This window comes from Ovis canadensis, chromosome 9, assembly GCF_042477335.2.
Source record: "Ovis canadensis isolate MfBH-ARS-UI-01 breed Bighorn chromosome 9, ARS-UI_OviCan_v2, whole genome shotgun sequence".
Lineage (NCBI taxonomy): Eukaryota > Metazoa > Chordata > Mammalia > Artiodactyla > Bovidae > Ovis > Ovis canadensis.
The window spans coordinates 100,763,071-100,785,770 of NC_091253.1; the positions used below are offsets into that span (position 1 = coordinate 100,763,071).

The 22,700-nt window shown below is 40.9% G+C and overlaps 1 protein-coding gene across 7 annotated transcripts in view; it reads right to left on the minus strand.

Annotated features, from left to right (window-relative positions):
* The window catches only part of RALYL (RALY RNA binding protein like), an 885,605-nt gene that overhangs the window by 140,949 nt on the left and 721,956 nt on the right, over nt 1–22,700 (minus strand). For all 7 annotated transcript variants that reach the window (XM_069600698.1, XM_069600702.1, XM_069600700.1 and 4 more), the window contains one exon: nt 21,555–21,718. In XM_069600698.1, the coding sequence (XP_069456799.1) occupies nt 21,555–21,718 (164 nt within the window). The remainder of the gene's footprint in view (nt 1–21,554; nt 21,719–22,700) is intronic.

The window sequence follows — 22,700 nt, forward strand, 5'->3', positions numbered from 1 at the left end:
AGCGGGACTCTGTGGGGCTCTGGAGTGCAGATCTGTTCTGTGTTCTCCATTTCTTATCTGTAGGATATAGACTTTGTTCAGCCTCCTTGGCCTTCCCTGAATTCTAAAGCATGGCTTCAAACAATCGCTAATCAGGGAAGGGAAGGTCTACAAAAACAGAAACACAGGCTGGTACAGCCTCCAGACAGAGTCCTGGTTCCTACTCAGAGAAATATGCATAACAATGTCTTTGAGCCCCCACCCAGGTGGAAGATGGTAACTTCAGACTGAACCCAAGATTCCTGGAGCACAGCTCTGTTGCCTCACCACCAACCCATCAGAAGGGGTCACAAAGCCTGCAACCCTCACCCCAAATGTTGCCTTCTGTTTCCTGGGACCAGAGATGACCATCCTGTTAGGTCTCCATTTGGCCCTTGTCTATTTCATCTCTGAGAGGGGCCCACTAAATTGCTGTTACTACAAAGGTAAAAGCTGGTTTCAGATGTGAAAAACCCCAACTTAGATCAGATAGAGAGAGACTTCTGCTCTGCTAGGCAGGCCTACGCCCATGCACAGCAGGAAGAAGTTACAGAAGAAAGAGACCTCCGTCCCAATTCCCAAAAAGTGTCTTGAGTATGAAGTCTCTCAGGGGGCTTATGTACTGCGTTAGGAAAAAAACGCTGTTTTTATGTAAATCACTCAGGGGTAGTAAGAAACTCTATGGCCAAAGTAAGGGAAGGGCTAGCCCAATGGAAAAGAGAGCGAGAGGCCCAACAGGGATGGTTTGAGTCCTGGTTCCAACAGTCCCCATGGTTAACAACGCTGATTTCCACCCTGGTGGGCCCTCTCATAGTGCTACTACTGACTCTCACTCTTGGCCCCTGTATCCTAAATAGACTTATCACATTTGTTAAGGAGCGCATCAATACAGTCCAGGTACTAGTACTCAGGCAACAGTATCAGGCCCTGCCCCAAAATAAAGAGAAAGATTCCTCTATGTAGCTGAAGACAGGGGGGAATGTTAGGACCAAACTGGAGCCAGGACAGGCTCTAAGGGGCAGGCTAGGCCTGAGGTTTAGTCTCTAGGAAGGCTGAGGCACTGGAAATGCCCGCAGGCAGTGTAGCTCGACCAATCAGAAAAATCCCCGTAGCCCCTCGCCCATGCCAGACCCAAGCCAATCCAGATAGGGATGCGAGGTTTAAAAGTCTCACGCACGTGTACGGTTTAACCAATCAGCTATGCTGTTACAGGAACAAAGAACCGTCTGTATAAAAGTAGATGTGATTCAGAGCTCGGGGCTCTTATCGGATTCCACTGTGCTGGATGAGACCTGGGCCCTAACTCAAGTTAGCAATAAACCCCTTTATGCTATTGCATTGCTGTAGACATCTTATTCTCTCAGTTTTGGGGACTCGGACTCTGGGCACAACAACACCATATGCTTGTTGTTTTTTCCTTTATCTACCTACTTTTCCTATTAAATTGTAAGCTTTTTGAAAATGAAGATCTAATTAGGCATTGAAGAATTTCAGGGGTCATGCTTTTCTCTGTTTAATAAGCTCCTTCTCGTCTTATAAAAAGTTCCTTGGACTTCCTTGGTAGCTCACACGGTAAAGAATCTGCCTGCAGTGTGGGAGGGTTGCATCCTGGTTTAGGAAGATTCCCTGGAGGAGGGAATGGCAACTGACTCCAGTGTTCTTGCTTGGAGAATCCCATGGACAGAGGAGCCTGGTGGGGTTGCAAAGAGCAGACTAACACTTTCACTTTCTTTCTCCTCTTATTGACTAATGAGACTCCTGATGCTTACCATGAGGTCCTGGGCTTTAGCGTCTGTCCCTCTTAATTAAAAAAAATGACATCAACAGATTTAAGAAGAGATCCTAATCAGACTGGTACCTAATGCCAATTTTTTGTCTTCTATTATATAACATCCATGGAAAAGTATTTAGATTTTGGTTTAAGTTATTCAGATCTCTCATGACACAACATTTCAAAGAGAAGAAATTTTGGAGAGTTGTCTGAAGCAAGGCATATTAGTGGATTTACCCCTTCCTAGGTTCTCTACAGCCAAACTCTTTAAATGAAGAGAGGGCATCCAATTCCTTCCTTCCACTTTCTTTCCTCTTTGTCTCTACCTCTAGTTCCTCCCTGCCTGCCTGCCTTCATCTGTTTGCATTCTTAATAGAACTTAGTTCAGTGTATTAAACACACTTGTTGTTATTCAGTTGCCCAGTCGTTTTTGACTTTTCATGACCCCATGGACTGCAATGTGTCAGGCCTTCCTGTCCCTCACCATCTCCTGAAGTTCACCCAAGTTCACGTCCATTGTGTCAGTGATGCCATCCAGCCATCTCACCCTCTGACATCTTTATTTTTCTTCTTCCTCAATCTCTCCCAGTATCAGGGACTTTTCCAGTAAGTCGGCTGTTCACATCAGATGACCAAAATACTGGAGCTTCAGCTTTAGCATCAGCTAAATGGAGTATTCAGAGTTGATTTGCATTAAGATTGATTAGTTTGATCTCCTTGCTGTCCAGGGGACTTTCAGAAGCTTTCTCCAGCACCACAGTTTGAAGGCATCAATTCTTTGGCGTTCTCCTTTCTTTATGGTCCAGCTCTCACAACTGTACTTGACTAGTGGGAAGACCATAACCTTGACTATACGAATCTTTGCTGGCAGAGTAATGTCTCTGCTTTTCAACATACAGTCTAGGTTTGTCATCACTTTCCTGCCAAGAAGTGATCATCTTCTGATTTCATGGCTGCAGTCACTGTCCACTGTGAGTTTAAAGCCCAAGAAGAGGAAATCTGTCACTGCTTCTACATTTTCCCCCTCTATTTGCCATGAAGTAATGGGGCCAGATGCCATAATTTTAGTTTTCTTAACATTTAGCTTTAAGACAGCTCTTCCACTCTCCTCCTTCACCCTCATCAAGACATTCTTTAGCTTCTCTTTGCTTTCTGCCATTAGAGCGGTATCATCCATATGTCTGAGGTTGTTGATGTTTCCCCCACCTGTCTTGATTCCAGCTTGTAACTCATCCAGCCGGGCATGTCTCATGATGTGCTCAGCATATAGGTTAAACAAACAGGGTGTCAGCAGACAGCCCTGTGGTGCTCCTTTCTCGATCTTAAACCAATCGATTGTTCCATACAGGGCTCTTAACTGTTGCTTCTTGACCCGCATACAGGTTTCTCAGAAGACAGGGAAGATGGTCTGGTATTTCCATCTCTTTTGGAGCTTTCCACAGTTTGTCATGATCCACACAGTCAAAGGCTGTAGCGTCGTCAATGAAACAGAGTTGAACGCTTTTCTGGAATTCCCTAGCTATCTCTATGATCCAGTGAATGTTGGCAATTTGATCTCTGGTTCCTCTTTCTTTTCTAAACCGAGCCTGGACATCTGGATGTTCTCATTTGCATAATGCTGAAGCCTAGCATGCAGAATTGTAAGCATGCCCTTACTAGCCTGGGAGATGAGTGCAGTTGTCTGATGGTTAGCACATTCGTTAGTGCTATCCTTCTTGTGAATTGGGATGAGGATTGACTTTTTCCGGACCTGTGGCCACTGTTGGGTATTCCAGGTTTGCTGACATATTGAATGCGGCACCTGGATGGCTTCATCCTTTACAGTTCTGAACAGCTCTACTGGAATTCCGTTGCATCTACTGGGTTTATTAATAGCAGTGCTTCCTAAGGCCCACTTGATTTCGCTCTCCAGAATGTCTGGCTCTGGGTGACTGACCACACCATCGTAGTAATCTAGTTCATTAGAATCATTTTTCGTTTGTTTTTTACAATTCCTCTGTGTATCCTTTCCATCTCTTCTTGACCTCTTCAGCATCTGCTAGACCTCTACCATTTCTGTCCTTTCTTGTGCCCATCTCTGGGTGAAATGTTCCCTCGATATCTCCAATTTTCCTGAAGCCATCTCTAGGCTTTCCCCTTCTGCTGTTTTCTTCTAGTTTTATGCACTGTTCACTGAAGAAGGCCTTCTTGTCTCTCCTCGCTATTCTCCGAAACTCTGCATTTAGTTGGATATACCTGTCCCTTTCTCCCTTGCTTTTTGCTTCTCTTATTTCTTCATCTATTTGTAAAGCTTCTTTAGAATGGTTTTGTTCATTGCCTTCTGTGCAATATTACGACCTCTGTCCATAGTTCTTCAGGTACACTGTTTGCTAGGCCTAAGCCCTTGAATCTATTCATGACCTCCACAGCATATTCATAGGGGATTTGACTTAAGTCGCACCTGGCTGGCCTAGTGATTTTCCCCACTTCCTTTACTTTAAGCCTGAATTTGGCTATGAGCAGCTGATGATTTGAGCTACGGTCAGAATTAGCAAATATCAGAAAACCTGCAGGCATGCTTATGTATTACAGATACAGCCACTTCATGCCAACTTCAAATAGACCAACAAAGTTTATTAAAAGCTTTGTGTAAGTTCTGGCAATACTTTTGGATTGACCGTCTAATGGGGGATAGACAGGCAAACAGGCAGTGCGGGGAAAAAAAAAAAAAAAGGAAAATATGCCTTTTCTCCATCAGAAGCACTGTGATGAGGGAATATGACACTAACTCATGACTTGGGCAAGACTCTTTTCCCAGTCCCACCTCTGTACTCTGCATAATCTTCATCGTTAAAGATGGGTTGTGGAGGATATAACACCATGAGTTATTTTTATATAGAGTAGCAGATAACATGAGTCAGGAGTATTTCTTTTACTAAGAATAATATTTTAAATCAACTTGTTGTTATGCAGTTGTTCCCTAATACAGACAAGCTGGAAGCTTGGGAAGATTAGATCTGATTATTAAAGATTATGTCTCTGGAGAAGGAAATGGAAACCCACTTCAGTTTTCTTGCCTGGGAAATCCCATGGACACAGGAGCCTGGCAGGCCATAGTCCATGGAGTCACAAAAAGAGTCAGATGTGACTTAGAGACTAAACAACAATAACAACTAAGTAGAATTCTCAAAATGTAGGTCATGGCCAACCATAGCGTGCAGAGAAAAAGCAAAACTCAAGAAGCCAAAAGAATACTGTGACACACATTCTATGAATGTTTGAGAATGTACTTTGTGCAACGCAAAGGTGACCTGAAGGACAAATTTGTAATCTAAAGTGGAATGATGTTCATGGAAATAGCTATAAAGTTAAGCAGAAAGCCTTAAGTATCCTAATTAGGAAGACGAATAACCAGTTTGACTTTAGAGGACAGATGCCTCCTTTGTGCCACAGGAAGGTCCAAACCTGTTTCACAAGAATGGCATTACCCGGTTGGATTTGAAAGACAGGTAATTCCGTGAATGACACTTATTTGTCTATAAGAGGTAGATAATGTGTTGGTAACACATTTCTTGCATAAAGGAAAGGACTTTCACATGGAGGTACATGAACATAAGTCCAGAAACATTTACATGTTCAATTAAGCCGAGAGAAGAGTAGCTGAGAACTGGGAATGGCAGAACCAGGAAGGGGAGACAAGATTTGCCTGGAGAACTACAATGAGGAGCTTGGACCCTCCCCTGCTAAATGGGAGTAATTTTGAATTTTGAGTGAGGAAGTGACAAAGCATTTAGTTTAGAATAATCTTGCAGTTGGTCATGCAATTAATGAGATTGGGGAAGAATACAGAGTCAGGAAAATTAATCTGTAAGAGACTATTAGAGTAGTCAGGGATCTGCTTCTTGGGCCCAGACCTAGGAAAAGAACAGAAGAGGAAGAAACAGAGGCTGGAAATGTTCAGTTTTACTGACTGGACCTAATGCTCACAAACTTTTATAATCCCACTCTGGAACAATGTGCTCAGTCGTGTCCAACTCTTTTATGGACTGTAAGCTACCAGGTTTCTCTGTCCATGGGATTTTCCAGGCAAGAGTACTGGAGTGAGTTGCTATTTCCTTCTCCAGTTTTCTTTCCTATTCTTTCTAGTTCTAGTTCTATTCTTTCTTATTCTCTCTAATCTAGAACAATCATAACTTTTCTGGTGCTGCTAGTGGAGCACAATGAGAAAACATAAAATTCTACAGTAGAACCATATGCCCTAACCACTAGTGCCGAAGAAGCTGAAGTCGAATGGTTCTATGAAGACCTACAAGACCTTCTAGAATTAACACCAATAGGATGTCCTTTTCATCATAGAGGACTGGAATGCAAAAGGATGAAGTCAAGAGATACCTGGAGTAACAGGCAAGTTTGGCCTTGGATTTCACAATGAAGCAGGGCAAAAGCTAACAGAGTTTTATCAAGAGAACACACTGGGCATAGCAAACACCCTGTTCCAACAACACAAGAGACAACTTTACACATGGACATCACCAGATGGTCAATACTGAAATCAGACTGATTATTTTCTTTGCAGCTGAAGATGGAGAAGCTCTATACAGGCAGCAAAAACAAGACTGGAAGCTGACTGTGGCTCACATTTTGAACTCATTGCAAAATTTATACTTAAATTGAAGAAAGTAGAGAAAACCACTAGACCATTTAGATATGACCCAAATCAAATACTTTATGATTATACAGTGGAAGTGACAAACAGATTCAAGGGATTAGATCTGATAGACAGAGTGCTTGAAGAACTATGGACAGAGGTTTGTGACTTTATACAAGAGGTGATGATCAAAACCATCCCCCCCAAAAAGACATGCAAAAAGGTAAAACGGCTGTCTGAGGAGGTCTTACGAATAGCTGAGAAAAGAAGAGAAGTGAAAGTAAAGGAGAAAAGGAAAGATATACCATATGAACACAACGTCCCAAAGAATAGTAAGGAGATAAGAAAGGCTTCCTAAGTGAACAATTCAAACAAATAGAGGAAAACAATAGAATGGAAAAGACTAGAGATCTCTTCAAGAAAATTAGAGATACCAAAGGAAAATTTCATTCAAAGATGGGCACAATAAAGGACAGAAAAGGTGTGGACCTAACAGAAGCAAAAGATATTAAGAAGAGGTGGCTACAATACAAGAACTGTACAAAAAAGATCTTCATGACCTGGACAACCATGATGGTGTGATCGTTCACCTAGAGCCAGACATCTTGGAATGTGAAGTCAAGTGGGCCTTAGGAAGCATCACTAGGAATAAAGCTAGTGGAGGTGATGGCATTCCAGTTGAGCTATTTCAAATCCTTAAAGATGATGCTGTGAAAGTGTTGCACTCAATATGCCAGCAAACTTGGAAAACTCAGCAGTGGCCACAGGACTGGAAAAGGTCAGTTTTCATTCCAATGTTAAAGAAGGGCAAAGCCAAAGAATTTTCAAACTACCACACAATTAAATTCATTTCAGGTCAGTAAAGTAATGCTCGAAATTCTCCAGCCTAGGCTTCAACAGTACATGAACCAAGAACTTGCAGATGTTCAAGCTGGTTTTAGGAAAGGCAGAGGAACCAAAGATCAAATTGCCAACATCTGCTGGATCATAGAAAAAGCAAGAGAATTTCAGAAAAAAAAACATATCAACTTCAGCTTCATTGACTACACTAAAGCCTTTGACTATGGATCGCAACAAATTTTGGAAAATTCTTAGAGATGGGAATACTAGACCACCTTACCTGCCTCCTGAGAAACCTGCATGCAGGTCAAGAAGCAACAGTTAGAACTGGACATGGAACAACACATTCGTTCCAAATTGGGAAAGGAGTATATCAAGGCTGTATATTGTCATCCTGTATATTTAATTTATATGCAGAATACATCATGCAAAAAGCTGGACTGGATGAAGCACAAGCTAATCATGATTGCTGGCAGAAATAGCAATAACCTCAGATATGCAGATGACACCACCCTTATGGCAGAAAGTGAAGAAAAACTAAAGAGCCTCTTGATGAAAGTGAAAGAGGAGAGTGAAAAAGTTGGCTTAAAACTCAACTTTCAAAAAATGAAGATCATGGCATCCGGTCTCATCACTTCATGCCAAATAGATAGGAAAATGATGGAAACAGTGAAAGTCTTTATTTTCTTGGGCTCCAAAATCACTTCACATGACTGCAGCCATGAATTTAAGACACTTGCTCCTTGGAAGAAAACCAATGACAAACCTAGACAGTGTGTTAGAAATCAGAGACTACTTTGCCAACAAAGGTCTGTATAGTCAGAGCTACGGATTTTCCGATAGTCATATATGGATATGAGAGTGGACCATAAAGAATGCTGAACGCCAAAGAATTGATGCTTTTGAACTGTGATGCTGGATAAGACTCTTGAGAGTCTTGTGTACAGCAAGGAGATCAAACCAGTCCATCCTAAAGAAATCAATCCCGAGTTAGAAGAACTGATGCTGAACCTGAAGTTCCAATACTTTGGCCACCTGAAGCAAAGAGCTGTCTCATTAGAAAAGACCCTGATGCTGGGAAAGACTGAAGGCAGGAGGAGAAGGGGACGACAGAGGATGAGATCATTGGATGGCATCACTGTCGTAATGCACATGAGTTTGAGCAAGCTCCGGGAGTTGGTGATGGACGGGGAGGCCTGGTGTGCTGCGGTCCATGGGGTCACAAAGAGTCGGACACGACTGAGCGATGGAACAAGGACAACAGTAGAACGGAGAAGACCATCTCAAATGCTCAAAGGCTATGTTGATATAAAGATTTTATCGGGCATTTTATTTTCTTTCTTTTCTGCCTGTGTTTTAAAATCTGGTTATGTTAAATGATCCACATTAAAGCCTAGCGGAAAAGCCAAGCACAGATGCTTACAAATGTATTTATTTATTTTAAGCACACTGTAATTGTTTTGGTTTGGCTGCTGTGTATTTAAATGTCAGGTGGGGATTTTAGTAAGGACTTATTACTCTGTTTATATAAAGTGCTCATCAGTGTCCAGACTCTGAAGCCATGTGTGTCTGAGAAATTCAGTGTGTTTACCAGGATGAGCCAAGTAAAAAATATCCAAGGAGCTGATTATCAAAATGTAAAGAGCTGAAGTGTATGCTGAGATCTCCACATTTAGATAACCCTGTGTTATGTGATGAATTCTACATCCACCTCAAATCTTATATATAACCATTCTAGCCCCAGGGCCGTCTACAGTGTGAGTCTATTTAGACACAGGGCAATTAAGGAGGTAATCGAGTTAAAAGGAGGTCACTGGACCCAGGAGGCCCTAATCCTATGACTAGAACCCTAGTAAACACACATACAGAAGGCCGGAGACGTGGAGACTCGGAGAAGACGGCCACCGGCATGCCAAGGACAGGCGGTACCCAGATGCTTCCCTCAGGCCCTTCGAAGGAATCAGCATGACCGACACCTGGATCTCCAACTCCCAGCCTCCTGAACTCTGAGGAAATAGATTCCTGTTCTCTAAGCCATCCAGTGTGTGGTACTTTGTTACAGCAGCCTCAGCACGTGAACACAACCATCACATAAGTTTCTTAAACTACTAATATCATTTTGATCAGACAGCATCTTTCTGAGAGTCTTTCCCCTCAGCCCTGGATAAAATTTCAATCCTTCAACATTCTCCACAGGTTTTCACTCTCCTGTTAACCGTTCTTCATCTCTTGTTTTGTTTAATCCTTGGCTTCTTACCTGACATTGCTAGTGATAAATCTTTGCTTCGGACAGTAATAATAACAATATTGTTATTACTAAGGCTTGTGATTAAGACTTTCATCATGGGGGACACCATTCTAAGAGCTTTGCACGGGTTAACTCATTTAATCCTCACACACGCTGAATGGAAACAGTGGTGAGATTATCACTCCCATGTTATAGGTGAGGAAACTAAGGCACAGCAAACAAAGAACCTTCCCCCAAAGCACACAGCTCGCAAAGGGCAGAGCCACGACTGGATTCAAGTTACAGCAGTTTCATACCCCACCCTCATCCCTGCTGCACTCTGCTGTGCTACCAACAGAGACAATAAAACCCGATCACTCGCTGTGTAACAAGACTTGCCTGAGAACGCTATATGCATCAGCCATTTAATTCCCACGACGAAGTGTGATATATAAAGTATTATTATTTCCATTTTACAGATAGAAAATAAATAGAAGCACACGCGGATTAGAGGATTTCCACACGGCCACAGTATTAGTGTTTTGTGCAACACGAATTCCATCCCAGACAATCTGAGAATAAAGCCTTTGATCTTCTCCACTCAGGGAAACGGAAGTATCTCGTATTTTCTTTCCAAACTCACCTATCCTTCTACGCTCAATTCAGTATTCTCAATACTATTAAGACTTCTCTAACCCTGCTGGCCAAATATTTGAAAGTGTAATAAATACCTTGGCCAAAATAATGGATGGAAAGGGATATTTAGTGATACTTTGTTGGATATTAACATTGGTTTCTCTGATTGATGCTTCAACTCTATATTAAAATCATATGGATTTGGGGGGAAAACCAACACAACACTTCCTGAGTGTTGAGGATAAGTTCTCAACTGTTACTTCTTAAATTTAATTGGACTGCCTTTAATTGCCTCTTAGGTGTTTCAAGGATCTTATGTCGCCGAAAACTGCACCAACGGAACTCCAAAGGCATAAAAACTTATTGGGATTTCTCTTGCTAGACCTTAGGATTTAAATTAATTACTTAAAGAAATTTATTTAATATTATATTTTTTTCAGAAGGCTGATTTTTTTCTACTAAGAACATCTGCCAAAGCTCATAGATGTTTATGTCTTCTCTTTTATAAAGTGTTTATTAGCAACATCACATCTTTATTTTATGATTCTATGATGTGGAACAGGACACGCTGGTTACAGTTTTAGCTCCAGTTGATTTGAAAAAGGACAGAAATACCTAGTGGTGATATAATTTTTTTAAAGAGCAATCCATTTAAAAAGCTTATCAGTATTCAACCTTGGCAAATTATAGCACTAATATATTTTCTTTATATAGATTTTCTCCTCAGTAGAATTAAACATTATTAAAAATTCTGAAATAAGAAATGACAAATTGCCTAAGCTATAACATTAATTTCTTCCTCTAAACTTACCAAATCATTTAGTCCTGGGAAATAGCTATTAATAAAAGAGCAAAATATATACCTCAGTAAATAGTCATTCACGTAAGCCAATATTAACATAGTATATTTCACACTTCACTGAAGTTTTTCATGTGTGATTTGAATTTGAAAATTATTGTTCCCACAGACCAGACTAATTGTAAAAGTACTATCAAATAATTACTATTTGTATTCACTCACATATACTTATATACACATACTTCCATATATAATATAGTCTGCTAATACACTTTCAGAGAGAATATGCAGTTGTGAGTCCAGTTAATCTTGCCAATTCAGTTCAGTTCAGATCAGTTCAGTCACTCAGTCATGTCTGACTCTCTGCGACCCCATGAATTGCAGCATGCCAGGCCTCCCTGTCCATCAACAACTCCTGGAGTTCACTCAGACTCATGTCCATCAAGTCAGTGATGCCATCCAACCATCTCATCCTCCTGCCCCCAATCCCTCCCAGCATCAGAGTCTTTTCCAATGAGTTAACTCTTCGCATGAGGTGGTCAAAGTATTGGAGTTTCAGCTTTAGCATCATTCCTTCCAAAGAACACCCAGGACTGATCTCCTTTAGGATGGACTGGTTGGATCTCCTTTCAGGCCAAGATCTTGTTTAGATTCATGTTTCACTATAATAACACTAAACTTCATTTTTTGTGAATTGAGTCTTTAAATACATAGAACTGTATGAAACATACACAGAATTATTCAGTCTATTGCCTTTAAATATTAATAATTTTATTTAAATTAGCATATTTGAGAGTTAATACATCTATAATAAATTTCAAATAATTATTTTACTAGATGGTTTTTACAGAAAGCTAGTTTGGATTATGTTCTCAAGTAGCTGACTTAGGCAGAGAAGGCAATGGCAACCCACTCCAGTACTCTTGCCTGGAAAATCCCATGGATGGAGGAGCCTGGTGGGCTGCAGTCCATGGGGTTGCTAGGAGTTGGACACAACTGAGCGACTTCATTTTCACTTTTCACCTTCATGCATTGGAGAAGGAAATGGCAACCCACTCCAGTGTTGTTGCCTGGAGAATCCCAGGGATGGGGGAGCCTGGTGAGCTGCCATCTATGGGGTCGCACAGAGTTGGACACGACTGAAGTGACTTAGCAGGAGCAGCAGCTGACTTTGGCAATTTGTGCTTCTGCAAACATCCTTTCATTACTGATTTATTCCAATGTAAGAAAAAAGTCATTAGATTTTTCAGTACTTGGGGATTTCTGAAGGATAGAAACACACTATGCCTGGATGACTCTACCTCCAAAATATAATATTAAATTAAATAATAAAGTAAAATAAACTGTGGCTGACATGGAAATGGGAGGCACATCCACATATACCTATAAGACCTCATATCCTCTGAAAAAAGGCATGAGATTGGAGTATTTGCACATGCAGGGGCAAGAAAAGACACTAAGTTTATAGATGTTCAGAAAAGGGCTAACTTGCCTCTCCTGGGAGACTGGAAAGAATGTTAATCTTCCTTGAGTGGATTGGGCAAGAAGAGAGGAGTGCATTATAAATTCTCTTAGAGTGATGTGGACCATACCTAACACCTTGCAACCTATAGTCCAGGAGAGTCTGAGAGGTCCCATCGACCCTAGAGGAATTCCCTGTGGGGACAGGCACTGTTGAGTTGACAATCAGCTCAGTGTATACTTGGAAGGAAAGTTATGACCAACCTAGATAGCATATTCAAAAGCAGAGACATTACTTTGCCAACAAAGGCCCGTATAGTCAAGGCTATAGTTTTTCCAGTGGTCATGTATGGATGTGAGAGTTGGACTATAAAGAAAGCTGAGCACCGAAGAATTGATGCTTTCGAACTGTGGTGCTGGAGAAGATTCTTGCGAGTCCCTTGGACTGCAAGGCGATCCAACGAATCCATTCTAAAGGAAATCAGTCCTGGGTGTTCATTGGAAGGAATGATGCTAAAGCTGAAACTCCAATACTTTGGCCACCTCATGCGAAGAGTTGACTCATTGGAAAAGACCCTGATGCTGGGAGGGATTGAGGGCAGGAGGAGAAGGGGACGACAGAGGATGAGATGGCTGGATGGCATCACTGACTCGATGCACGTGAGTTTGGGTGAACTCTTGGAGTTGTTGATGGACAGGGAGGCCTGGCGTGCTGCGGGGTCGCATGGGGTCGCAAAGAGTCGGACACGACTGAGCGACTGAAGTGAACTGAACTGATACAGGTGAGCAAAGAAGTCTTCTCACATGTCATAAAAGAGGCCCAAGATAGCTACTGGTCAAGGAGATTAGAAATCACATTGACTTTTAGTTTCTTACTGTCTGAGGGACCAAAATAGCTTGAGGTGCACAATATCAGGGAATTATACAAAAAAGCAAGTGACTAACAGAGCAGGTTTTTGCAAGAGAGTGCAAGTCTCTCTGTCGTGTCCAACTCTTTGTGACTCCATGGACTATACAGTCCATGGAATTCTTCAGGCCAGAATACTGGAGTGGGTGGCCTTTCCCTTCTGCAGGGGATCTTCACAACCCAGGGATTGAACCCAGGTCTCCCGCATTGCAGGTGGATTCTTTGCCAGCTGAGTCACAAGGAGAGCCCAAGAATACTGGAGTGGGTTGCCTATCCCTGCTCCAGGGGATCTTCCTGACCCAGGAATAGAACTGGGGTCTCTTGCATTGTAGGCAGAATCTTTACCAACTGAGCTATCAGGGAAGCCCCGTTTTGCAAGAGAGAGATGAGGCAAATAACTGGAGGAGATGGATACTGAAGAAGCAAAATCAGTGATAGGAAATGTTAATAAAAGTGCCATGGCTTTAACCCTTAATCAGGCTTCTCAGGTGGCGTCATGGTAAAGAATCCACCTGCCAGCGCAGGAGATGCAAGAGACACGAGTTTGATCCCTGGGTCAGGAAGATCCCCTGGAGTAGAAAATGGCAACCTGCTCCAGTATTTTTCCAGTATCTTGCCTGAAAATTCCATGTCAGAGGAGCCTAGTGGGCTATAGTCAGACATGACTGAGCAAAGCACAGCAGCAGCAATCTTTAAACAGGATCAAAGTAAAATAAGAATTTCTAGAACTAAAAACTTGATTTTTGAATAAAAAAGTGTTATTAGTAAAACTGCTAAAAAGCAAAATTAGGAGAGCAAAGGTTGAAAGAAGCTATCACACAATAAAGAGTAAAAATAGAAACAAGCAAAGAAAAAAGAATGATAAGGACACAGGGGACTGAAGTTAGAGCCTACATATGCAAATGTGTGTCAAAAGGAAAAGAGACAGGAAGAAATTTTCCGTTGATGACACATGAGAAAGACGAGATTGTTTGTGGAATAAAAAATATAATGAGCAATTCTAAAATTTGTATGAAACCACAAAATGGGACTTTAAAGCAATTTTAAGAAAGCAGAACAAGGCTGGAAAAAGCATAATGCTCCCTGATTTCAAACTATATTCCAAACATATAAATAATCAAAACAGAATAGTATTGGCACAACAACAGACATGTGGATCAGCAAACAAAATAGAGAGCCCAGAAAACCAACAACCCATACATAAGTGGTCAATTAATTTATGACAAACGAGCAAAAAATGTACAACGGGGAAAGAATAGCCTCCTCAAAAAAATGATGTTGGGAACATTGGACAACTACACACAAAAGAATGAAACTGGGTCACTATTTTTTACCACACCCCAAAATTAACTAAATGAATTAAAGACTTGAATGCAAGACTTAAAACCATAAGCCTCCCAGAAGAAAATGTAGGCAGCAACCTCCACAACACAGGTCCAGGCAATGATATTTTGAATATGATGCCAAAAGCAAAAGCAATAAAAGAAAAATAAGCAAAGGACTATACCAAACATCAAAGCTTCTGTACAGCCAAAAAAAAAAAAAAAACCCAACAAAAAGGCAACCTAATAAGTGGGAGAAAATAATTACAAGTCATATCTGATAAGAGGCCAATATGCAAAGAACTCATACAGCTCAATAGCCAAAAAAGAAAAAAGTCTGATTAAAATATGGATGGAGGGTTTGAACAGACATTTTCCCAAAGAAGACATACAGATGGCTGACAGATACATGAAATGATGCTCAACATCATTAATCATCAGGGAAATGCAAATCTAAACCACTGTGAAAAACCACAGCCTGCGAGGAACTGATACTGATGCTAACTTTATGTTCATTTCTTATGCTTGTCCCTCATGACAAAGATCTGTTTAGAAGAGGCCTGCTAGTTGAACCTAGTGCTTCCTTGGTGGCTCAGATGGTTAAGAATCCACCTGCAATGTGGGAGACCTGGGTTTGGTCTCTGGGTTGAGAAGATCCCCTGGAGGAGGGCACGGCAACCCGTTCCAGTATTCTTGCCTGGAGAATCCCCAAGGACAGAGGTGCCTGGCGGGCTTCAGCCCATGGGGTCACAAAGAGTCGGACACGACTCTGAGACTAAGCACAGTTAAGCCTAATATTTAACCTTCTTTTTCTTTGTTCTCCATCTCTAGTTTTTACACATTTCTGCTCTCTGTGTGATAGGTTAGTATACGGCATCTCCATTAAATTCATAGACTCTATTTATGTGCTCTGGGTAGTTTCATTTAATGTAAGAACTGCACTTTTATATTTACCATTTTTTCTTTACACTATAATTGTGAGGTGTAACATTATTGCAGGGAGTTGTTTAATATATATATTTAGAATTTAACAAACATTACTAAAAGCAATGCCTCTGAATCTGCCACTGAGGGAAATACAAAGAATGTAGGCAGGTCTTGAGAAAGAAGAATGGCTCTGGAGTTAGTCAGTGTTCCTAACTTCAGACTATACTACAAAGCTACAGTCATCAAGACAGTATGGTACTGGCGCAAAAACCAGAAATATAGACCAATGGAACAAGATAGAAAGCCCAGAGATAGACACATGCACCTATAGCACCTTATCTTTGATAACGGAGGCAAGAGTATACTATGAGAAAAGGCAGTCTCTTCAATAGTTGGTGCTGAGAAAACTGGACAGCTATGTGTAAGGGAACAAATTAAAACACTCCCTAACAAAAACTAAGCTCAGAATGGATTAAAGAACTAATTGTAAGAGCAGAAACTATAAAGCTCTTAAAGGAAAACATAGGCATAACACTTTGACATAAATCACAGTAAGATCCTCTATGACCCTCTTCCTAGAGTAATGGAAATAAAAACAAAAATTAAAAAAAATGGTACCTAAGTAAATGTAAAAACTTTTGCACAGCAAAGGAAACCACAAATAAGATGAAAGGACAATGCTCAGGATGGGAGAATATAATTACAAATGAAGCAACTGACAAAGGATTAATCTCAAAAGTATACAGGCAGCTCATGCAGCTCAATATCAGAAAAAAAAAAAAACCCCAATCAAATAATGTGCAGAAGACCTGAACAGACATTTCTCCAAAGAAGACATATAGATGGCCAATAAACATATGAAAAAATGCTCAACATAGCTCATTATTAGAGAAATGCAAATCAAAACTACAATGAGGTATCACCTCACACCAGTCAGAATGGCCCTCATCAAAAAAAGCTACAAACAATAAATGCTGGAGAGGGTGTGGAGAAAAGGGAACCCTCTTGCACAGTTGGTGAGAATGTAAATTGATACAGCCACTATGGAGGACGGTATAGAGATTCCTTAAAAAACTAGGAGGAATAAAAATACCACATGATCCAGAAATCCCACTACTGAGCATATACCCTTTGCTATGTTCACTCACATCTGACTCTTTGGGACCCCATGGGCTGTAGCCCGCCAGGCTCCTCTGTCCCTGAGAATTCTCCAGGCAAGAATACTGGAGTGCATTGTCAGGCCCTCCTCCAGGGGGTCTTCCCAACTCAGAGATTCAACTCAGGTCTCCCACATTGCAGGCGGATTCTTTACCATCTAAGCCACAAAGAAAGCCCAAGAATACTAGAGTGGGTAGCTTTATCCCGTCTCCAGGGGAACTTCCCAACCCAGGAATCAAATCGGAGTGTCCTGCACTGTAGGTGGATTCTTTACCAGCTGAGCTACCTGGGAAGCCCCATATAGCCTGAGAAAACCGTAATTCAAAAGCACAGATGTTCCCTTAAGCTCACTGAAGCACTACTCACAGTGGCCAGGACACAGAAGCAACCCAGATGTCTGCTGACGGATGAATGGATAAAGTCGTGGTACATACATACAATGCAATATTACTCAGCCATGAAAAGGAGTGCATTTGAGTCAGTTCTGGTGAGGTGGATGAGCATAGTGCCTGTTATCCAGAGTGTAGTAAGTCAGAAAGAGAAAAACAAATATCAAACATTAATGCATATGCATGAAATCTAGAAAAATGGTACCGAGGATCCTATTTGCAGGCCAGGAATAGAGATGCAACATAAAGAACAGACTTGTGGACACAGTGGGGGATGCAGAGGATGGGAGGAACTGAGGGAGTGGTGCTGAAAAATATACATGTGCCGTATGCAAAGCATAGTTTGTGGGAAGTTGCTGTACAACACAGCTCAACCAGGCACTCTGTGACAACCTACGGGGTGGGACGTGGTGGGGGCTGGGAGGAAGGCTCAAGAGGGAGGGGACATAGGTGGTTTGGGAGTGATGAAGTACAAGCTTTTCTAAAATTCATGTCTTCAATGCAAGTTAGAATAGGTATTGTTTGATTTTAGGAGAGAAATAGATAAAATAATTTTATCTATAAAAATTTTATATATTATTATAGTCGCTAATGAAAAAGAAGGATGGAGTAGAATATCCAAATTAAGACTGTAGTGAGGGAAGAGACAGAATTAAAAGCAAATTCATTAAACAAGTATAAGGAAAGGAAGAAAAGAGGAAACGATAATTTAAATACTTGGAGTTAGGATAGACGAAATATAAACTAATCTAACAGGCTAGTGAGTAAAACATACGTAAAATAATTAAGTTTCCCTGTTAAAACAAAGACTTTCATATTGCTTTCAAAAACAAGGTCCAGATATATGTTACTTTAGGAAAAAGTTTATGCAAAAATAAAGTGATAGTGGTGTTGGTTAAAATGTTCTCTCAAATGATAAGCCCTAATCCCAGTACCTGTAAATGTTACCTATTTGAAAATACATCTTTGTAGATGTAATTACAGTGAAGTTATTGAGTGAGTCCTAGTCCAACATGACTAACGTGTTCATAAGAAAAGGAAAAGACACATAGACACAGGGGAAAAGCGTGTGTGATGATGGAGGCGGAGACTGGAGCGTTTGGTCAGTAAACCCAGGCATGCCAAGGACTGCAGCATTCCAGAAGCTAGGAGAAAGGCATGGAGCAGACTGTCCAGAAGACAGTCTCAGACTGCCCACGGAACTTCCAGAGACAGAGACGAGCTCTGGGACACCTTGATCTCAGACGTTCAACCTCTAAATATTTGTCGCTAAACCATTCAGCTTGTCGTGATTTATCACATGTGCCCCGGGAAACTAATGACAAAGAAAGGTGGAAAATAAAAGGTAGGCTAGGGAAATGCAGACCAAAAGAGAGTCTTATCAGCAAAGGACCAAAAGCAATGTCTCGAAAAAAGCAAAATCCTAGGGGACAGATGGAAAATGGAGTATTACATAAATGTGAAAGTTACAATTCTCCAGGAAGTTTTAGAGAAGCTGTACTAGGAAGGGCACAGACATAAGACTCTATACTCTAGAAACAGATGCTCTAGAATCAGGCTCTGTTATTAAACAGCTCTGTGACTTTAGGGATATTACTTAACTTTTCTACGCTTATAAAATGGGAATGATAACAATACTTCAGTTATTGGCAGTTATGAGAACAAATGAATTAATACGTTTAATTTATACATGAAAATGTATGTATTAATAATGTGTTTAAAACAATAGCTGCCATAGAACAAACATCAAAAAAAATGTTAGCTATTCTTTAACTATAACTGTAAAACACCATATAAATACTAGCCCAGCAACATGGAATATGAAATAAAACCTCAGGAAAAGAAGACCTTTATAAGGTCAGTAATTGGTAGAGAATTTTAAATAATCACTTTCAGAATTTCATTTATCAAGTTGCCACGAAAGAACAAGCCTACAGAGCATCAGTGATACAACCATCAAGCTGAAGGACACACACAGTATTATACCAAAGGCAGAAAATAGACCCTATTTCCCACTCACCAAGCCTCAGTATTATGAAGCCAAGATAAATTCTAAGGTACTCAAAAAAGATTTTATAATTCACATTCTCTCTCCATGACCCAGGAGGATTAGAAATCAAAAATAAAAGGCCAGAAACAACTTAACCATTTGAAGATCAAGGTATTTACATAAAAATAACCCCTGGAAACTATCAGTGTTCACTGCAGCACTGAGGTTCACTGCAGCACTGAGGTTCACTGCAGCACTGAGGTTCACTGCAAGCAAGTGGCTGAGTTGTACAAAGCTGCACTTGCCCGAGAGTGGCCAGAAACCATTGGTTCTAAACCAGGGTGGTTACATCTCCTTAAGGAAAATTCAGAAGTGCATAAGCACACATAGAGTTGTTAAAAAGAGTGAAGAGTGCAGCTGGCCTTGAAGGTTTGAAAGTCAGGGATGCTGAATGCTCTGCAAAGCTTGGAATATTCTTTCACAATGTAGAACTTCCATGGCCAAAACATCAATAATACTCCCATTGCTAAACAGCATTCTAAAAGTGACTCCAGGGCAAAGCATCCACAGATGCTCAAGATATTTCTATTTAAACTTAACACTACTATGGTTAAAAAAAAAAAAAGTCTTCTATAAACATAGCAGACAATTCAATGCTCAATTTTCCACAGCAAGAACCAAATTCAAGAACTTTCTTTGTTTTTGAAAATAGCATATAAGATTGTTTACAGATTGTTGCAGAAACTCATTTTCTTTTATTACTAAGACTCAAAAAGGGAATTCACATTTTTTTTTATCCATAGAAGAATTAGACAAATATATGAGTCAGTACATGGGGAAATAAATGTAAATTTACGTAACTTGCTATTTAGTTTAGATTAGCTAATTTAAATTCTGAGTGCACCAAACTTAGTTAACAGAAGCATCAGTGCTGAGTGTAACTATTTTTCACACTTCTTTGTATAAAACAAAGTATCTCAACAGTGTTCTTCCTTAGTAATTCTGACGGTGCTAAGGTACAAGGCAATGTTCTAGAGTAGACAGCGTATATAGGGATGAGAATGAAGGAACATGGGTTTAGTGTTGGCTCTTCCATCTACTATGTACCATTCTCTGTGCTTCAGTTCAGTTCAGTTCAGCCCCTCAGTCGTGTCCAACTCTTTGCGCCCCCATGGGCTGCCGCACGCCAGGCCTCCCTGTCCATCACCAACTCCTGGAGTTTACCCAAACTCATGTCCATCGAGTTGGTGATGCCATCCAACCATCTCATCCTCTATCGTCCCCTTCTCCTCCTGCCTTAACCTTTCCCAGCATCAGGGTTTTATCCAATGAGTCAGTTCTTCGCTTGATGATTTAGCTTCTCTGTGCTTACCCATCAGTAAAATTAGGATAAAGGATTTGCTTTACTTGTCTTGAAGGACAGATGCAAAGTAACTAGAAACCCCCTACAGGGACCTAACAGGTGGCACTGGAACTTGCCTTGGCGCTACCTTATTCTCAGCACACTTCCTCTTCACTCTGCGGCCCTGGTTTCCTTGTTCCAGGGAAAGGTCTCTGCACCGACCCCTCTCTCTGCCCAGATGCTCTGCCACCGACAGCTTCACGCTCACACTCCTTCCCCTGCTTCCATGGGGTCTCTGCTCAAACAGCACCTTGTCAGAGAGGCGGCCACACACCATGCCATGAAACACAGCTCTCCTCTTTCTCGGTCGCTTTATTCTTTGACATAGTCATGACCTACCATGTTAAATCCTCAGATTTTACCTTGCTTGCTATTGTCTGTCTCTTCTCTGTAGACTGTAACCTCAAGAAATGCAAGGGAAACTGCTATCTCTACCTTAGGAATAATACTCTCATAACAAATTATATTTTTCTGGATCTGTCCATATAAAAACTTAACAATGTGTTTCGTTGGGAAGTTTGTAGCTCTACTTTTTATTAATTCATGTGAGATTATATCAATATTATTTTTATGACATTACATATGTTTCCAGACACCATTCTCCTGATTTAGAATAGTATGGAAAGTTACCCTTTTTAGCCTTTCTACTATTTCCCTCTTAGTTATCCCAGGGCTCAAATATTCAAAACAGGCACTGATTTTGCATACTGCTCCTCTGCAAAGATACTCGATGGCTCTTTCCGGAAGTGAAATTTGGTTCTTCACCGAAAGCAGCATGTTATATTTCAAGGCTTGGATGTGTCACAAGCTAGGTGGGCCAAGAGCATGTTCTTCGCTCTAATAAGACACCTCTCTGATCGCTCCCAGGTGTGTGTGAGGCATGTTGGTGTCTGTCTCCACCGCGTTACTCCAGTGGAGTGGAGGGGAAGCAGAGACCGGTTCTTATCCATTTGAAATTTCGCTCATACATCGGACATAGCAACCCTGCCATAATTCTTGATTTATTTTCTGAGCACAGACATTCACGCAGTGGTACACGCCCCCACCCTTCTTTACGGGGAAGCGAGGAAGCTTACTTACATTTCGAGCCCGACGAAGAAGACCCGCTGACAGCAGACCTCGATCCTCCTTTCATGGAGAAAACGCCTTTTCCCCTGCGGGTGGTCGTCACTGCCGCTCGGGGCCGCTTCAGTGGGATGACCGCGCGGGGCGGCGGCGGCACGCGGCCGTGGTAATCAAACAACCTTCACGAAACACAAAGGCGGCTGAGAGCCGGCTCACACCTGCGCCTTCTACCAAATGTCTGAGGTGATTACGAGAATGGCCTTGCAAAAACTGTCAACAAATTTTTTAATAGTGTACTCAGAAAGACTCATTTTCACTAAAGGAATAGGATGCTAATATAGTCTATGCTTTCTGAACATTAAAATCTGACTCTTCATATGAACTCACTTTTATTAAGGCATGAAAGAACAAAGAACTTTGCAATATGTTGGAGTTATGCTGACCTTCATTCCCAAGTATATTTCTTTGCTTGATTTAACAGATTTATCCTTCTTAGGAACAGGAATCTTCCTTTTCCACATCAGATACTTAGTGAGACATTAGTTTGAAAGGAGGAAAAGATCATGCAGGATCAGGGACAGAGCAAAGAAAATTAGTGTATAATCAGAAAACAGCTCAGAAGGGGGGAAAAAATAGAAGTATGACTAGTTTAAAGAGGGCAGCTGTGAGAGAAAAATCAATGGTTCCTTCCCTGTCACTAAGGACTCTCTTAAATAATGCAAAGTCTTTCTGACTACAGAAAAAAAGGAGCTGAACTACGATGCAAGGCTGATAGCATGAGCCCAAAACTTTCTTGACTAAAGAACTGACAGAAAATGCTTATCAGGATTTCATATTTTATTTTTCTGACCATTTGATAAATGTGGAAATTGAGACTAGAGATGTTTGTAGTTAGCTATTAAAAATTTCTCTAACGAAGAATACCAATAAAACACTGAAGCCTCTGCTTAAAAGTGAAAAATGATATTCACTATAACCAATGTATTTGCATCAGACAATGGAGGGATAAAGTATAAAAGTATTTACATATTTATATAAATATGTAATTAATATATTCAAAGCCTCATATTATACTGCATACACACAACAAATTTTTGTGTGACTAAGCACATTTGAGCAGCATAAAAGGACCAGAGGGAAAAATTTTATATATATACATAT